Here is a 17,612-nt window from a genome sequence, read left to right as displayed (position 1 = left end):
GAGTCCAGCTCCGCCCCTGGCGCCCGACCATCCTCCCACATTGTCACGCGCACTTGAGGTCACGCCCCTTACCTCCCACCTTCCTCTTCTGTTCTGTGCCCAGCTCCTGGCAGCTCAGGCCCACCGCCAGCCCGGTGCCTCCCGGTTCCGCCCCCCGCGTGCAGGCCCGCCCCCTCTGGACCATTGCTTACCCGCACGCGGGCGGGTTCTTCCCCAGGTCTGCTGGGAACTGTAGTTCTGGAGGGAGGTGCAGCTGTCGAATGTTAGGGTTCTCGCACCTGTCGGCTAAATTTGGGATGTGTATGAGAAGGAGCGAGCCGCAGGGTAAAGGGACAGAGTTGGCCCTTGGGATTCCTTTTCCTCCAGATTTGGGGAGGTTGAGGCCGTCTCGGTATAACGCTCTCATTAGCTCTTTTCCCATATGGAAAAAGGGTAGCGGAATTCTGGGAGGATCTCAGCGGTTCAGTGCAGGTCGGATCCAATCAAGGACCCCACGGAGTGGAGCCTAGTTCCATCAGCCGGGAGGCCCAAGATGTCAGCTCCCACCGGATCAGACCAGCAGTGCCTGAGATCAGGGACTGAGAAGACCGGATTCTGCTCCGTATTTTGCAGTCTTCCCCCACCCACTCCCCTTGGTGGCAGCCCTTAGAAGTGCCCCTGCTGCGAGGAGGTGGGCGTGCCCCGCTATACACCTGCACCCAGGAGGAATGGGTGCAAAAATACTGAAGATCCTAGAGGCTCCAGAACACCCCACCGCTTGCTCCCTGAGGGACAGAGAAACAGGGCTTTTTTTTTTTTTTGCTGCGTTGGGTCTTCATTGCAGCACGTGGGCTTTCTCTAGTTGCAGCGAGTGGGGGCTACTCTTCGTTGCGGTGTGCGGGCTTCTCATTGCGGTGGCTTCTCGTGTTGCGGAGCACAGGCTCTAGGCACGCAGGCTTCAGTAGTTGTGGCGCACGGGCTTAGTTGCTCTGTGGCATGTGGGATCTTCCTGGACCAGCGATTGAACTCATGTCCCCTGCATTGGCAGGCGGATTCTTAACCACTTAGCCACCAGGGAAGTCCCCCAGGGCTTTATTTTGTTTGTTTGTTTTTTAGTTTTTTAATTTAATTTTATTTATTTTTTTATACAACAGGTTCTTATTAGTCATCAATTTTATACACATCAGTGTATACATGTCAATCCCAATTGCCCAATTCATCACACCACCATCCCCACCCCCCCACGGCTTTCCCCCCTTGATGTCCATACGTTTGTTCTCTACATCTGTGTCTCAACTTCTGCCCTGCAAACCGGTTCACCTGTACCATTTTTCTAGGTTCCACATACATGCGTTAATATACGATATTTGTTTTTCTCTTTCTGACTTACTTCACTCTGTATGACAGTCTCTAGATCCATCCACGTCTCAACAAATGACTCAACTTCGTTCCTTTTTATGGCTGAGTAATATTCCATTGTATATATGTACCACAACTTCTTTATCCACTCATCTGTCGATGGGCATTTAGGTTGCTTCCATGACCTGGCTATTGTAAATAGTGCTGCAATGAACATTGGGGCTGCATGTGTCTTTTTGAATTATGGTTTTCTCTGGGTATGTGCCCAGTAGTGGGATTGCTGGGTCATATGGTAGTTCTATTTTTCGTTTTTTAAGGCACCTCCATACTGTTCTCCATAGTGGCTGTATCAATTTACATTCCCACCAACAGTGCAAAAGCATTCCCTTTTCTCCACACCCTCTCCAGCATTTGTTGTTTGTAGACTTTCTGATGATGCAGGGCTTTGTTTTGTAATTTCTTGATCATGAAACCCTCCAAAATTGTTTTGGACCTCTTGGACTTGGGTGGGGGAGGGCAGCAAGGGTATCTGAACATGGACTTCAGAGTCGCTGTGATGGAGACTCTGGGAACAGAGATCAAGAGCTTTGAGTATAGGGACGTGGCTCTGACTGCAGGATGGGCGATTCTGGGTCCACTGGATAATGGGGGTGAAGGGACATCTAGGTTTGGGGGATATTGGGGAAATGGCAGCTGTGGGGCCCTCATAGGCTGGGAGGTAGATGGGCCCTCCTGCATGGCTAGGTGGGCCCGTTGGTTTGGGCTCTGGGATGGAAAGGAGGAGGTCATGCCTCTCATAGGGCTACTGCCATGCGTCAGGAGGGCACTCAGGGCCACCCAAGGGAAGTACTGAGATGATGGAGTGGGGAGGGCTCAGGGCAAGATGACTTTGAGAAACTGTATCTCAGTTGAGGGGGCTTGGCAGAGGCCTGAGTGACTGGCTCCTCATTGCCAGATCCTGCTGGGTAAGGACACGAGAGGCAGCCTTTAGGATGAAGAATCTATTTATTGTTCAGCCCCCTTGGCCCGGCCAGCCTGGGCTCTACCGGCGGTGGTAGTCAGGATAGGTCTCAGACACAAACTCAGGGTGGACGACGTAGTTGTTTCTCTGGGGGCCACCAGTCTTCTTGAAGTGACTTGTGTCCCATCTGTGGTGAGAGATGGGTCGGCCCTTTTGGACCCTCATACGTCTGACTCCAATTCTCAATGCTAATCTTATCCCAACATTTTGTCCCGAATAATGGCCCTAGGCTCCAACACTGACCTCTTGACCTCAGGTTCTACTGTTCAATTTTTGACTCCCAATACCCGCTCCCTAACACTGACTTTTTACCCTTTAATTCAAGCCCTGAACCTAACGCCCTGATCTCTTGACTCTAAGCCCCACTGCCAACATGTAAACCCTCAATGCCACCTCCATGCCTTCTCATTTAGTTGCCAGCTTTGACTTCCCCATGGCACCATCGCCCCCTGGTGTCATCTTCCAGTCGGTGCATCGCAGCGGTCAGTTATCCCAACTAGTCCCTGAGTCCCCCGCCATGCCAAGGTTACAGCTTCTGTGTGGGTGCGCATTTGCATGTGTGAGCGCCAGATTTACCTAAGGTTCGGACAAGGGTAGTATGACGGCGGGGGAGTTATAACAGCACATTGCATTCCCGGCCGGTGCTTGCAGGGCGATACACTCCTGGAGAAGGAAGCAGTGGGCAGGAATGGGTCGGGCCTTTTGACTTCCCTCTACGCCCCAACCCAGACCAAGACTCTGAGCTGCACTTCAGGTGTCAGTCCCACTGCTCGGAGATCCTCCCTTCAGGCCTCCTGTCCCTTCAAGACCTCGAAACGTCGCCTCTGGGAAGACACCTGAAGTCCCCCTCCCCCTAAGGCCTCGTTTCTGCCGCCCAGGCTGGGCGGCGGAGAACGCTGTACTCTGGGGAGGGTTGGGGTACAGTCATTGAGGACCTGGGAGCCCCCGGATCCTCAGCATGGGACAGCAATTACTCCAGCTTATCGACGAGGCGACGTTTCTGAGGCTTAGGCACTTTCTCGCTCCTCCACGCCCTTGTGAGGGATAAGACCCAGTTTTGCACAATGAATCAGTCTCTCTCAGCCTGGGGAGGGACGGGGTATCACCACGGGGTTAGGGACAGGGTTCAGGATCTCCCTCCCCCTTTCACAGCTCTCTAGACAGACGCGGACATTGGAGTTCTCCCAGGCTCAGCCAGCCTTGTCTAACGCCAAGTGCAGGGAAAAGGCCGCGTTGCAGTCTGGGCTTCTGCTGAGCGCTCGAGCTTCAGTTTCCTCCACAATAACACGCGAGGCTGTCTACCTCCAGAGGTGGTGCGGGGCTCCGAGGAGGCCAGGGCCCTTCTGGTAATGCGGTCACCACTTCCTTGCCTTCTTAGAACCCAGCGATGACCCTGCCCATTACCAACGGTGACCCGAGGCCCAGGAATAGGGGACACTGTTCTGAGGACACATGGTACTCCGCAAACTAGAACCTGCGTCTTCAGGGTCGGGTGACCAGGTAGGGGGCGAGGCCGGCGGGTGTGGGAAGGGGGAGCAAACCGGTGTGCGGAGTTTGCTCCTCAAAGAAACCCTCGGGCATAGCCTCCAGAAAACGTACAGGAGCCAGGTTGACCTTGAGGCCAGTTCAGGAGGGATAGGATCAGGAACTCGGGTATCTCCGTGCAGGTTCTCCCGCCTCAGCCGTACGTTCAGGCCGTGAGGCCCCAGGGCGGGACAGGGAGACGCCAGTAAGCGGACCGCGCGGGCTGGAGGCGGAGTGAGGTCTGGCACAGAGGCAGGTCAGAGCTAGAAGTGGTTCGGGATGGAGCGTCCGCAGCTGGGGTAGGGGGGACTCTGGGGGCGGGGCTTGCTTGGGGGCGGGGCCCGGCTACTGCGCGCGCGGCCCTGCGAACCTTGCAGTCGGCCGCTCCGTGTGCAAAAGCCGCAGGCGATGTTCGGTGCATGGTGGCCCGGCGACGCAGTAGTCCATGCCGCGCAGACAGTAGTGGCGGCCCGAGGAAGCGCTTTCATAACCCCGGAAGGGCAGGCGGCCCGGCAGCGGGTCCACACACCCGCAGCGGGGCGTGATCTCTGGCAGCGGCTGGTTCCGTGACAGCGAGTTCAGCATGTTCACCACTACCTCGCGCTCTGCGCCCGCGGGCCCCGAGCCCGGGAGACCCAGACACAGAGTCACAGGAATGGGAAGAGACAAGTTCAGAGACAGGAAGAGATGGAGACACAAACAGAGACAAGGTTACAGCCTCTCCAGGGCCCTTGGCCTCCGCCCCGTACCTCGGGTCTCCACCCCTCCGTCCTTCTGGCCTACCCATTTCCCTCCACTGTCCCACCATCCGTTACCGTAGGCGTTGAGTCGCTCCGGCTTAGGAGGGTACACCAAGGGCATTCCTCGAACTACTGTCTCCATCCCGGCCTCCTGGAAGTGGCACACACGCTGCCTCAAGCTCTGACCCGGAAGAGTTCCTCCTTTGGGGGTTCTCCCAGAACACGCAGACTAGTCCCCCAGAACACGCAGACTAGTCCCAGGCCGCGCCTTCTCCCGCCCTCCAGAAGCTCCCCTACTCTCCCACGTTGTGAGTGTTTGGGGTTGTCGCTGGGCAACGCGGTTTACTCCGCCTCCCAGGTGGTGGGGGTGGGGGAAGTGGAGCTGTAGGTGGACCAGGTCTGGACCTGCACCTCTGATATCCCTGTCTCACCGTTTGCCTCTGATTTTAACCCTTCTTTGTCTAGCTGACTCTGTGTAGCTGTGTCTTCGTGTCTCTCTAATAGGGATTTTTCAATATTGCAGTGTTGCCTGCCCATCAGAATCACTTGGGGAACTTATGAAAAATTCTGATTCTGATTCTTGAAGTTCTGATTCAGAAGGGTTCGGTCAACCTGAGGTCGGCCATCAACCTACAGTTAAGAGCCCCTACTCTTGCCTGGTATCCTTACATCTTCCCTCTTTCTTCATGCCTGGGGCCGTGGCTGGACTCCTTCCTATCTCTTTGGAAGACTCTCCTGTATCTATCTGCTCTGCCTCTGGATGGCCTTGTTCTCCCTCCTTTGTCCTTGCTCACATCACAAAGGAGGGGAGAGAGGAGCAGGTAGACTCAGCCTATCAATGACTTCTTGGCCAGACCATGTGGGAAGGCGCCAGGTGGCAAGCTTCAGGAAGGTAGCGCCTCAAGGAGTGCGCACCAGCCATGTCTCCACAGAGCCTAGCCAGAGATTGGGACCCAGAGGCCCAGCACAGCTTCACTCCTGAGCTCCCTTGTTTCCTAGAAAATATAAACCCTAGTCTCACAAATGGGAAAAGGCCTTGGAGCATTGTTGGTGGGAAAGGGATGAGAAACTAATGGTGAAATATCAGACACTGTGGTTTGGGAGGCAGATGGGGGGTGGGGGGTGGTCCCAGGCCCCAGGCATCTTTGCTGGGCACAGTAGATACCTTAGGCAGCCGAGGAAGGTATGTGGCACATTTGTTCCAGCCCGTACAGTTGTAAGGTCCCATCTTCCATGTATTATACCGGTTACCGCACAGGTGGTTTGGGTTGCATTTGTCTGCTTGATCATAGGGGTGGAGACATAAGACAGTATTACTCCTTATTCTGCCCCAGGATCTGGGACCCCTTAGATGTTTTTCCTCTGATCCCCAGCACAAAGCTGGACTCTCACTCATCTCCCTTAGGCCAGAAAAGCCCAGCCTGGCCCCATACTTGTCTTAGACACTGAGATGCAGCCTATATCCCACCTAAGACAAGCTTCTGATTGGAGCCTGGGTCCTTTGAGCTGATCACTTTTCATCCTGGCACCACCCTCTCTGAATCAGCCAACCTGGAAACCCTGGAAACGGGCCTCCTCCCAAATCCTCCCTCTCATCTTCCACATCCAGGCTCAAAGTTTGCTTATTCTGCCTCCTTAAAATCACTTGACTCTATTCTTTCTTCCAGTCCCCCATGATATCACTCCTGTATCTCTGCAGTGCCTAAACCAGGAGACAAGAATGTCACGGTTAATAGGATGGACTCGGTAGACCGACTCCTATGTTTCAAATTTCAGCTCTGCCAGATATTAACTGTGTGTGACCTTGATCTAGTTAATTAATTTCACCTTGTCTCTGTTTCCTTAATTTTAAAATGGGGGTAATAATACTATCTACCCCATAGGGTCGTTGTGAGATTTAAATAAGTTATTATATGTAAAACATTTAGAACAATGCCTGGCACAGAGAAAACGATCATCATCATCATCACCATCACCATTATTATTATTGTTTTTATTATTGTTATTAGCCTACTGGTCTTCCTGCCTCATTCTGAAATCCTACAATCTGATCTCTACATAGAAACTGGGGCACTTACGATAAATGAGAATCTGACCAAGACAGTTCTCTACTTAAAACCCTCCAAAGCCCCACCCATCCAGTCACCTAAGTGTCCTGTAAGTTCCTCTCTGATCCACCACTCTAACAGTGTGAAAGAATACATGTGAGAGATTAGGAAAGGAGTTCTAGGGGCCCTAGAGTAAAAGCAGGTGCGTGTATGTGTGGGACAGTGTGTTGGGACTTGGAGTTCTAGGTTGGTGGGTTGGACATACTGAGTTTGAAGTGTTTGGGGCCATTCAGGTAAATTTGATCATAATCAGATAAAGGAAAGTGGAATCCTGGTAAGAGGACAAGACTAGAAATAAACACTTAGAGTTGTCAGTAATTAAAGATGTGGGTTAGATTAAACGGTCTCAGGAGAGGAATAAGGAGAGAGGAGGGTCCGATCAGCATCCCGAGGAACCCCATGTTTCCAGAATGATTAAACAAGAGACCCAGGAATTGAGGCATCAGAGAAGCTGAGGAAGGAAAGAGTTTCACAGAGGAGAGAGTGGTCAGAGTGAAATACATAGGGTAGGTCTCATGAGGAAAAGACTGAAGAGTCCCATGGATGAGGTAATTAGAACCATACAAGATCAGTTTTAATAAACATTAAACATGAGTGTAGGAGATGCAGACTCCCAATTTCAACTGAAGATTAATCATCAATTCATTCAATAAATACTTATGAAGCCTGCTGCTATTCTAGGTGGAGGGGGCACAGCTCTAAATAAAACAAGACTCTGTTCTTTTGGAATGTACAGGAAGACATAATAAACCCCTAACCAAATGAGAAAGATAATTTCTCATAAGGCATAAGGAGTGAGGAAGTAGAGACATAGACTCTATTTCCAAGAATCTTGGTTGTGAAGGGGAGGAGCGAGAGAGAATTTTTAGACAGGAGGAAATTAGAAAAGGCTTCCAGGTTGAGGGGAGAGAGATGTGGTGAGGCAGAGGGATGCAGGAGAGAAGGGAACCTGATGGAGCAGGGTCACTAAGAAGATGGGAGGAGATAGCACTGGAATACACATGGAGGAATTTATTTGGAGGAGGTTAATGCTCCCTCCCTCTCTCTAGGGATAAGGCCCAGGCCTCTTCCAATTCTTTGGCATAGACTGGGAGCTCCCAAAAGGCAGAGCCTGGATCTCCTCCTCCAGGGTCAGGGGTCAGGATCAAGGTCAGGCCAGGTGGTTGGGAATCAAGCTGGAATGGGGGTAATTAGAGAAGAAGCCCTGGTCGAGGATGGGGATAAGGTTTGTATAGGATCAGGGTGGAGGTCAGAAGTCAAGTTGGGTTCAGGTGTAGGGTCTTTGTTGGGGTCACTGAATGGGGTCACAGTTGGGTGATGGGTGAGGCCCTACCTTCCTCTTGAGAGAGCCAGTATTTCTCAGGCAAGTAGGGGTGGCCTGGTATAGAACTCTTATAGTCCTGCACAGCACACTTGATCGTCTTCTGCTGGGCTTCAGGATCCACGTGGCGCTGCACAGTCTGAGTCAGGCCCTGGCAAGGAGAGAGGGGAGAAGATGGCTAGGTGCATGGAGACCCCAGCCTTGGTATCCAGCTGGACCTAGATTTAGGCCCTATTGAGGTTAGCCCAGGTGGGTCTCCCAACCCTCTCCCTATACCAGAGGGATCCCCAGGCCAGCCTTGGTTCCCTCTGCATAGTTCTTTTGCTTGAATCACCCTTTTCTCCTTTTCTTCCATCCAAGGCTCGGACTTGGAACCCAACATTTTCCCTCAGTCAGAGTGGTTTTCTGATGTTCTTCTCATTTCTGTTCTTTCCTTGACTGGGACCTATAAGGGCAGAGCTGGGTGTTCCTGTCCTCTTTCTTCCAGACTGTGTGCTGCCTGGGAGCAGGGCCTGGGTCTTCCCCAACAGAGCAACAGGCCCGTGGAACAACCTCAGGAAAGGCTGGCTGCCCTGGGAGCTGGCTACCTTAGGCAGGTGTTTTGGACAGGAAGGGCTCTCTGTGAATCTGGCACCTTGAAGGAGATGAAGGATGGGGCCAGAGGGGCACCTACTTTAAAATCTAATTCTCTGACTCCAACCTGACCCTAATTCTGCTGTGGCTCTCATCTTGACACCAATATTACCCTTGACCCTGACATTTACGTTGTGCTGGTCCACATCCTATCCTGATTTTTTCCCTGATCTTGGTTCAGGCTCTGGGCCCCTCTGCTTCTTGGGGTTCACCTCATCTTATCCCAACACCCCTTGTTTGGCTGGGTCTGTAGAAGCCCAGATCAAGGGCCCCCTTGTCCTCAGCTAAAGGCACATTGCCAAGTTAGTTGTGGGCCCATGTCTCTGTAGGCAGCTGGGATGAAAAAAAGGCAGCTGGGTTACAGGGGTGGGACACCCAGCAAAGTCAGACACCAGAAAGGACTTTCTCATCATAGTGGGCAGCAAGGTGCTGGGATGATGCTGTTGCACTGCATTTCATCCCTATGATCTGAAGAGCAGAGGCTTCTCTTGGCCTGGGATGAGACCTTGCTGCTTCTAGTGCTCCTATTCCCCTGAAAACCCCTCAGCTGAGGGGCTTCTTGGATCCTCCGTGCCCAGCTGAGGTTTTGTTCTGTGGGCAGATCCTACACAGTCATACTCCATATGGGTGGAGGGGCCCCATGACTTAGCACTCCCCTGAGTTTTACATACACACAAACACATGCACGTCCAGACATACACATAGATCTGTGCGCCCAGATACACTCATAGACAGATGTACATCTATACATACACACTCAGACATGCTCACACACACACACACACACACAAATAATCATTTAGAAGAACTCACAGACTCTTCAGTGTTTCCATTCGAGGCTTTCCTCAGATGTCTGTAATCTTTGACTGTCTGCTCATGTTTATGAGTAGACTAAAAAGGCTCATTGGAGGCTTTGAGCTGTGGGTGGGCATCATTGTAGGATGCTCTGGCTAGACTATTTGTTGCAAACTCTGTCAGTATCTGTAGGTCTTTTCTCTTGGGCTCATCAGATCCCTCGGAAGAGACTCTTTCAGTCTTTGGCTTGAGAGTAGTGACCTAGCTGCCATTGTTCTGAGAACCTAGTGGAGAAGAGGGCTGCTGGGGGGTTAGCATTCAGCGTATGGAGGTTCATCTGTTTTCAGTATGGTACCCTGACCTTAACTGGAATCTCCAGTCCTGAGATCCTTGCCAAAATATAAGCCTTTTGACTTTTGCAGAGATGGGCGAGCAGTCACCCTACGGCGTGGAATAGAAGAGGGGGTTTAATTGCTTCTTAGCTTTCAAATCATTATTGTTTCAGCCTTGGTCCTGTCCCATCTTCTGTTCCAGAGAAACCTAGTATTACCAATTTCTGAGCCTTTTAAAAATTCTGCAGTTTTAAGTTGAATTATGTCTTGTGTTTCCCACTGCTGGCTTTGGATTCAGCTTTCTCAGATCTGCTGTGTCAGTTACTACTTATTTATCACACTTTCCAGCTTCTGTAATTTTGTTGTCATTGTCCTTCCTTCTCACTATTCTTGCAAATTTATGTCTTAAGTATGCATTTATTGTAGTTTTTGAGGAGTTTTAGGAAGGAGTCAAAACGTGTTCATTTTAACCCAGAGAATTACAGTTCTTTATATATTCTACATATTCCTTTGTCAGTTACATGTTGCAATTATCATCTCTCAGTTTGTGGCTTGTAACTTCATTTTCTTTTTGGTGTCTTTTGATGAACATACGTTCTTAATTTTAACATAGTTGAATTTATTCATCTCTTATGTAGTGCTTTTGTGACTTAGGAAATCCATCCATAATCTAAGATAATGGAGATAATGTCATAATTTTTTCTAAAATTATACAATTTTACTTTCCATATTTATGCCTTAATCTGTCAGGAATTTGTTTTGGGGTTTGGTGTGAATTAGGGGATAAATTTAATTTTTATCCACATGGATAACCAGTTGTCTCATTGAGTAATCTATCTTCTCCCACAGATTTGTAATGCCACCCCAAGCCTGAAACATCTTTTCCCATAGCTTTACTTTCAGTCATCTCTGTTGTATATCGTTTCCATATATGTGTGGCTCCATTTCTGGTCTGTTTTATTCCATTAATCAATTTGTGTATCCCTACAGTAATATTATGCTTTATGAATTTCTATAGCTTGGTAATAAATATTAATATCTGACTGGGCAAGTCCCCTTCTTCTTCAGGTGTGTTTTAGCTAGTTCTTGGGCCTTCGCTCTTCTCTATAAATTTTAGAGACAGCTTGTCAAATTCTTCAAAAACTCCTGTTGAGATTTTAATCAGAATTGCATGGAATCTTTATGTTAATGACTCTTCCTATTCATGAGCATGTTATGCCTCTTCATTTAAGTATTCTTTTAAAGTATTCAAAGTTTTATAATATTATCCATACAGTTTTGCACACATTGTTAGATTTATTTCTATTTACTCTCACTCTTTGTTGCTAAAATGATATATATATTTTAAGATTATGCTTCCTAAATATGCTTTTTATCTTAAATTCATCCAACTTTCTAAATTCTCTTATTCTAATAATTTGTAGATTCTATAAACACAACTGTATCATCTGTGAATAATGACAGTTTTTGTAAAAATTCCTTTCTTATCCTTGTACCTTACATGATATTGTTTTCTAATATACAATTTACATGATATTGTTTTCTAATATTTTGGTTCTTTCTTTAAATTTTACAAGTTAAAAATTATTATAATTATTTTCTATGGACAATGTTTGTTTAAATTTATCTCATGTTTACCAGTTTCTTAGCTCACTATTCCTTCTTGCATCTCAGACCTTCCTTTTGTTATCATTTTCCTTCTCCCCAAAGTGTATCCTTTAGAAGTTCCTTTATTGTAAGTCTTTTTAAATTTTTTTATTTATTTTTATTTTTGGTTGTGTTGTGTCTTCGTTGCTGTGCGTGGGCTTTCTCTAGTTGAGGCGAGCGGGGGCTACTGTTCGTTGCGATGCACGGGCTTCTCATTGCGGTGGCTTCTCTTGTTGCGGAGCACAGACTCTAGGCGCGACGGCTTCAGCAGTTGCAGCACGTGGGCTCCGTAGTTGTGGCTCGTGGGCTGTAGAGCGCAGGCTCAGTGGATGCGGTGCACGGGCTTAGCCGCTCAGCAGCGTGTGGGATCTTCCCAGACCAGGGCTTGAACCTGTGTCCCCTGCATTGGTAGGCAGGTTCTTAACCACTGTGCCACCAGGGAAGCCCCCTATTATATGTCTTATTGTAGTAAATATTTTAGTTTTTGTCTGTGTCTTTATCTTTCTTTTGTTCTTGAAAGACACATTGAAAATAATTTCTCTCTGCATGTTTTTAAGGTCATCTCTTAAGCTGGTGTTGTGCAGTTTCACGTGTTACCTAAGAATCTATGGATTCATTTCTCTTGTTAGTTGTTGAAAATCAAGAGCCTTTGTCTCTTCAGATAATGACTACTCTCCTTTCTGCTCTTTCCTTCTGGAACCCCGAGTAGTGTGTGGGATCTTCTCTTTCTTTCATATTGCTTAATGTTTCTTCCATATTTTCTATAGCTCTCTGTGCTGCATTCTGGGAAATTTCTTTTGCTCTGTTTTTTTTTTCCACACTGCACAGCTTGTGGGATCTTAGTTCTCCAACGAGGGATGGAACCCGTGCCCCCTGCACTGAAAGCGTGGAGTCTTAACCACTGGACCACCAGGGAAGTCCCCCTGCTCTGTTTTTCATTTCACTGATGTTCTTAAGCTGTGTCTAATTTGCTCCTTAATCCATCCATTGAGTTTTGTTTTTGTTTTTAATTTTTTTTGAGTTTTGGTTTTAACACATATATCTTTTATTTCTAAAATTTCGTTTCTTTAAAAAATCTGTCCATTCTTTTAAAAATATAATCTCTTGTTGCATCCTCATTTTGATGAGTTCACATTTTGCTCAGAAAAATTCATAATTATTTTGTGTTCTTTAACTATTATTTCCAATATCTGACATCCTTGGAGGTTTAAGTCTGCTGTTTGTTGTTTCTGTTGACTGTCATAGGGTGGTTTGTCTCCTTACGTCTTTTATTGTGAGCTCAGATCTGACTGACCATACTCTAAGGATAACTGGAAACCTACATTGAGGATATTTTCCACCATAGAAGATATACATTCATTGTGTGTGTGTGTGTGTGTGTGTGTGTGTGTGTGTGTGTGTGTGTTGGGGTAGCGGGGAGGAAGGGAGCCAGAGATCACTGGACTTTCTGGTTCAGTTGCTCCATCTCTCAGCTAGCTTAAGGCTTAAACTCCTGCTTGTAGTACTAATAGTGGCGTTTGTCCTCGGGGCAATCCTGTCTTCTTAGTATACTTACTACTCATCTCCACTGACAGTCCAAAACAAAATGAAAATTAATTTTTATGCAGGACCTAGTTGTTTGGAAGCAGGAGGGCCCTTCAGAGTTTCTAGACCACCACACTGCCAGAAGCGGAAGACTTTTCCTTCATTATTAATCCCACTGCTATCTGACTTTCATTCCTCTCCAGTCGCTGACGCTGTTTAGCCAGGCGGCTAAGTGTTACTACATCCAAGAGATCCCTTTCTGTGCTGACAGCATTTGACACCGAGCTTTGTCTAATAATGCTGTCTTTGTTGGTTTCTCTATGATTTTCGTCCTATCACTGTCTCCTTTTATGGCTCTTCTTCCTTTACCTACTCCTGAAATATTGATATTCTCCAAAGTCCTATCCTTGGCCATTTTCTTACTCTTTTTTTGGCAATCTCTATGACTTCAGCTACCACCTATATGTTGATTTCAGAATTCATGTCTGTAGCCCAAACCTCTTTCCTTTGCTTCAGATAAGTATATCCAGCTACACAGCAGACATCTTTTCCTGGAAGTCCTTGAATATTTTTGTCCCCAGATGAACTCCTAATCTCTCTCTAATCTGCAATTCCAAATCTCAGTTGGTAGCACTGCCCTTCCTCCAGTTTTCCAGAGTCCAAAACCCAGAAGTCCTCTTAACCTCTCCCCTCTTCTTTATATCTAGATGGTGACCAAGGTGTGTTATCTGCTTCCTAAAAATTCCCTCCTATTGAGTTTGGAAAAGCAGGCAGACACTCTCATCTTTTGCTGGTGGGCATGTAGCTTATTATAACCCTTATCACAGCAATTTGAAGTGTATATGCAAAGTTTTTAGATTCACATATCCTTTCCCTCAACAATTTCTATCTATGAATTTATCCTAAGGGAATAGTTGATATATACAAAGAATGTACAAGAATAATTATACTAGCAAAATTTTATAAATAATCTAAATTTCCGATAATATAAGATTCCTCAACCATATTTTGGTACATTCATAAAATAAAATACTATAGTCATTAAAATTACATTATAGAATATTTTTGACACAGGAAAATGTACTTGATATATGGTTTTGTGAAAAAAGCAAGATTCAAAATATTAGTATACAATATGACACCACCTTCATAAAAAAATATTTGCTTCCTGAAAAGGCATATAATAATAAATTAACGGTAGTTATTTTGGGTAGTGAGAATTATTGGCCGTTTTCTTTGTGCTTCTCTGAGTGATCCCCACTTTCTGATTGAGCATATATTTATTTTGTAATTATAAAAATTATTTTAAAAAGACTCTCCTATTCAACAGTAGGAGAGTACTATTGAGAGTATAACAATAGTCTCCTATTCAAAAATACTCTCCTATTTTTCACTGCTACAGTCTCTCCTTATCTCCCACCTATATCCTCTTCCCTCATCCTTCACCACCTCACTGGGCTTCCTGCCCTCAACTCCAGCCCCTTCAATCTCCTGCCACAGTGGCCAGAGTGTGTCCCTCACAATCCAAGCATGACACTCCCAGGCTCAAAAGGCTGGACCATTATGACCACATTTCTCAACACAACCTGAAGCCCTTCATGGTCTGCAGGCTTCTCTCTTACCATAGGGCTGGCCTCTCCCTCTGCTCCAGTTCTCAGTTCCTGGTGGGTCCCTGCCCCTGGGCTGCCCTGTCTCACATTCCTCTTCTGCTCGAGTGTCCTTCTTCTGGATCTCTTAGCAGACCTGCCCTTCAAGTCCCAGGAGTGGCTTTCTGGCTGTTATACCAGCACAAGCCTCTGCTGGTGCATGTTCCACACTGGGCAGTCCTACTTTGTTCACTTTTTGCCGAGAGATCCTCAAAGGCGTGGCTTGGCCCTTCACTGTAACCACATTGTCCCTGACACATGTAAATACTCAGCAAAGTTTTGTTGGGTGGTACACACAGATAAACTCCCTTGGGCAGAGTCACAATTAGACTTACAGATCTCTCCATTTTGTGAAAGCCGCACAGCCCCACTTGGCCACCTGTCTTCAAGTACAGACACAGGAGACTGTAATAAGCATGCATAAAAACATTCCTGTAGGCAGAGCCCACAGGCAGCCTCAGGGCCTTTGCACTTTCTGATCACTCTGCCCGGAACCCTATTCTTTCAGTTCTTCACATGGCTATTTCTCACTCACCTTTCCAGTCTCAGCTCAATGTCACCTTGAAAGAGAGAGCCCTCTTTCATTACTTCTATTTAAGTAGCTCTCCCTGGTTACTTTCCATTTCCAGTACCCGATTTATGTACAATTTGGGACAATCTACAAAACTCTTATTTATTTCTTGATTATCACCTATCTCTCCCCATCTCCTACCCTGGTGGAGTAGGAGGTCATCATGAGGGCAGGATCTCGTACTACTTTATATATATCATGATAAATTCCATGCCTAAGCAAATGAATCACACACACACACACACACACACACACACACACACACACAAAGCTACAATAATTACAAACACATAATGACAACCACACACTGTCAGTGATCCAGACGCCCACAGCTGTACACTCTGGGCTGCCCGCCCCCCAACCCCCGCCCCAGCTCGCTACTTACCGGAGTCACAAACCTGTTGGCTTCCCAGGCCCACAGAGGTGGGTCCTTATAGCCCTCCTTGATGGAGGTAGGATCCCTGTAGGAGTCACTGTAGGTGCTGATGGGGGTCTTAGTCTTATGGGAAAAGAGGAACATAGTGGGGTCTAGGGGATGCCGTGGTGGGCTCTACCTACCAGGGGCTCCTGCAATACATCAGTGACCACCCAATCCCCTTTCCCAGACAGCTCGGCAGGTGCCCCAGCTGCTGCGACCCCCCTCCTGTGGAGGACCTCTCAGCTTCCCTCCCTCACAGCCTTCTTGCTCCTACCCCACCCTGATTCCCTCTCTAGGATGGGCAATGCCCATTATGATATCACCTGGCTCAGCCCCATCCCTGGAGAGGTGAAGAGGTCTGATTTCCTCCCTAGCCCAGTCTCTTCCTGCCTCAAGCCTCTCAAAACAGCCCAATTTCCAAGAGTTCACAAGGTCCCTGGAGATCTTCTAGGCAAAGCTTCTCACTGTGATGAAGAGAAACAGAGATTCTGAGGGGTCAAGTGAGTCATCCAGAGCCGTTGCAGCTGGTCGGTGGCAGGCCTAGCCTGGGAACCCACAGGTGGAGGTAGGATGAAATGCGCGTTCAGAGGATCGGTCCTCTGCCCTTCCCGGCCCATCTGCCCCTTGCCCGCACCCCAGGTAGGGAGCTGAGGCTGGCTTGTTTGATGCTTTTAATATCATTATTTGTGTTACACGATACACAACCAAGGATGATGGTCAATACTGCGATGGAAATGTTAAAAAAAATTTTATACACGGCTCATGTCTTCCACACACCTTCCTGGAAATAAATTAGTGAGCACGGAGAAACGGCTGGCTGGCAGCCAGAGCTGAGGGTAGAGGGAGTGTTAAGGCAGTATCTACAAGGGGCAAGGGTGGCAGGGGGCAAACTAAGGCCTCGATTCCTCCCCTCCAACCTCCCTCACAGGGAAGGAGGGAACCATGCACTTTCCCTAGACCCAGAAAGTGCTGGCTGCCAGCTTCGTACTTCTCTCCGCTACACTCGCTACACTGCCTCAGGTAGAAGCCCTTGCCTGCCAGGGAAATAGGTATATCTTGTGGGGAGGGAGCCTTTCCCTTATTCCTCAGGGCCAGAGAGGTTGAGCAGTGGGCCAGAGTCACACAGCATGTCAGCAGCAAAGGCAGCAGTCTAAGTGAGCCTTGGCGGGGGCCCTGCCTGGAAAAGAGGAGGTACCCGTGTTCTCGAAGGGTGAGTCAAGGAGGGGGGGGGTGGTGGTGGTAGTAGTAGTAGGAAGCTTGGTTTTGGGGCCCAGATGACGGGGGGTGGGTATGCTGACCGGGGCGGGTGCGGGGGGGAGAAACAGGCTCAGGTGGGGGCCAGTATGGGCCGTGTGAGTCCTGCAGGTGTCTTCTCCGTCCTTGCCTCCCTTTGGCATTTTCTCATCATCTAACCGGGGTCCCTGCACTGGAGGAGTTAGGCGTGGGTTGGAGGAGTTGAGGGTGGAGAGCTGCACCTTAGCACTCAGGAGCTGGCAGTCCCTGGGTGTGGTGCAGGGAGAGGTGCTACCCCTCCTAAGCCAGCAGCCTTACTCTCTCTTCTCACTGCCCTTGCCCCCTCCCAACTCCCACCTCCCAGGACTGGCAGCCAGGAACTGGGCTGTGTGTGTGTCCTGTGCACGTTGGCACCATGTGAGTGGTATATATTAGAGTGGATTGGCCAGCACATGGGGGAGGTCAGCATGGAGGAGTGGCCCTGGGATACGGGGTTTGTGCGGCATAGACCTGACCAGGCGTGGGCTATCTGTGCTTTTGCTTTCCTTCGCACGGGGCAGATCTATACTGCCCCGGCCCACGGGAGGGCCTTGGTCACCTTCTCCCTCTTGATTTTCATCCTCAGCTTTTCTAGCCACCACCCCCACCCCTGCCACCACTGAGAAACAGCAGCAGAAGCAGTAGTACATACATTCTGACTCTCAGACACCCACACAGCTACACACACCATAGATACTCACATACACGTGCACATCCACAGA

General features: G+C 48.4%; 1 protein-coding gene across 1 annotated transcript; it reads right to left on the bottom strand.

The window, feature by feature from the left end:
• Positions 1 to 2,935: 2,935 nt before the first annotated feature.
• On the bottom strand, positions 2,936 to 15,720 carry SPMIP6 (sperm microtubule inner protein 6). Its single transcript, XM_065879523.1, has 6 exons — positions 15,586 to 15,720; positions 8,065 to 8,203; positions 5,789 to 5,904; positions 4,699 to 4,774; positions 4,259 to 4,488; positions 2,936 to 3,022 (listed from the first exon to the last, which is right to left on the bottom strand). Exons 1-6 carry the CDS (start codon positions 15,718 to 15,720, stop codon positions 2,936 to 2,938), a joined length of 783 nt encoding a protein of 260 aa, XP_065735595.1.
• Positions 15,721 to 17,612: the final 1,892 nt, after the last annotated feature.

This window comes from Phocoena phocoena, chromosome 6 (genome assembly GCF_963924675.1).
Source record: "Phocoena phocoena chromosome 6, mPhoPho1.1, whole genome shotgun sequence".
Taxonomy (NCBI): domain Eukaryota; kingdom Metazoa; phylum Chordata; class Mammalia; order Artiodactyla; family Phocoenidae; genus Phocoena; species Phocoena phocoena.
The sequence above is the reverse complement of the archived record's forward strand: the minus strand, read 5'-3'. Positions and strand labels throughout refer to the sequence as shown.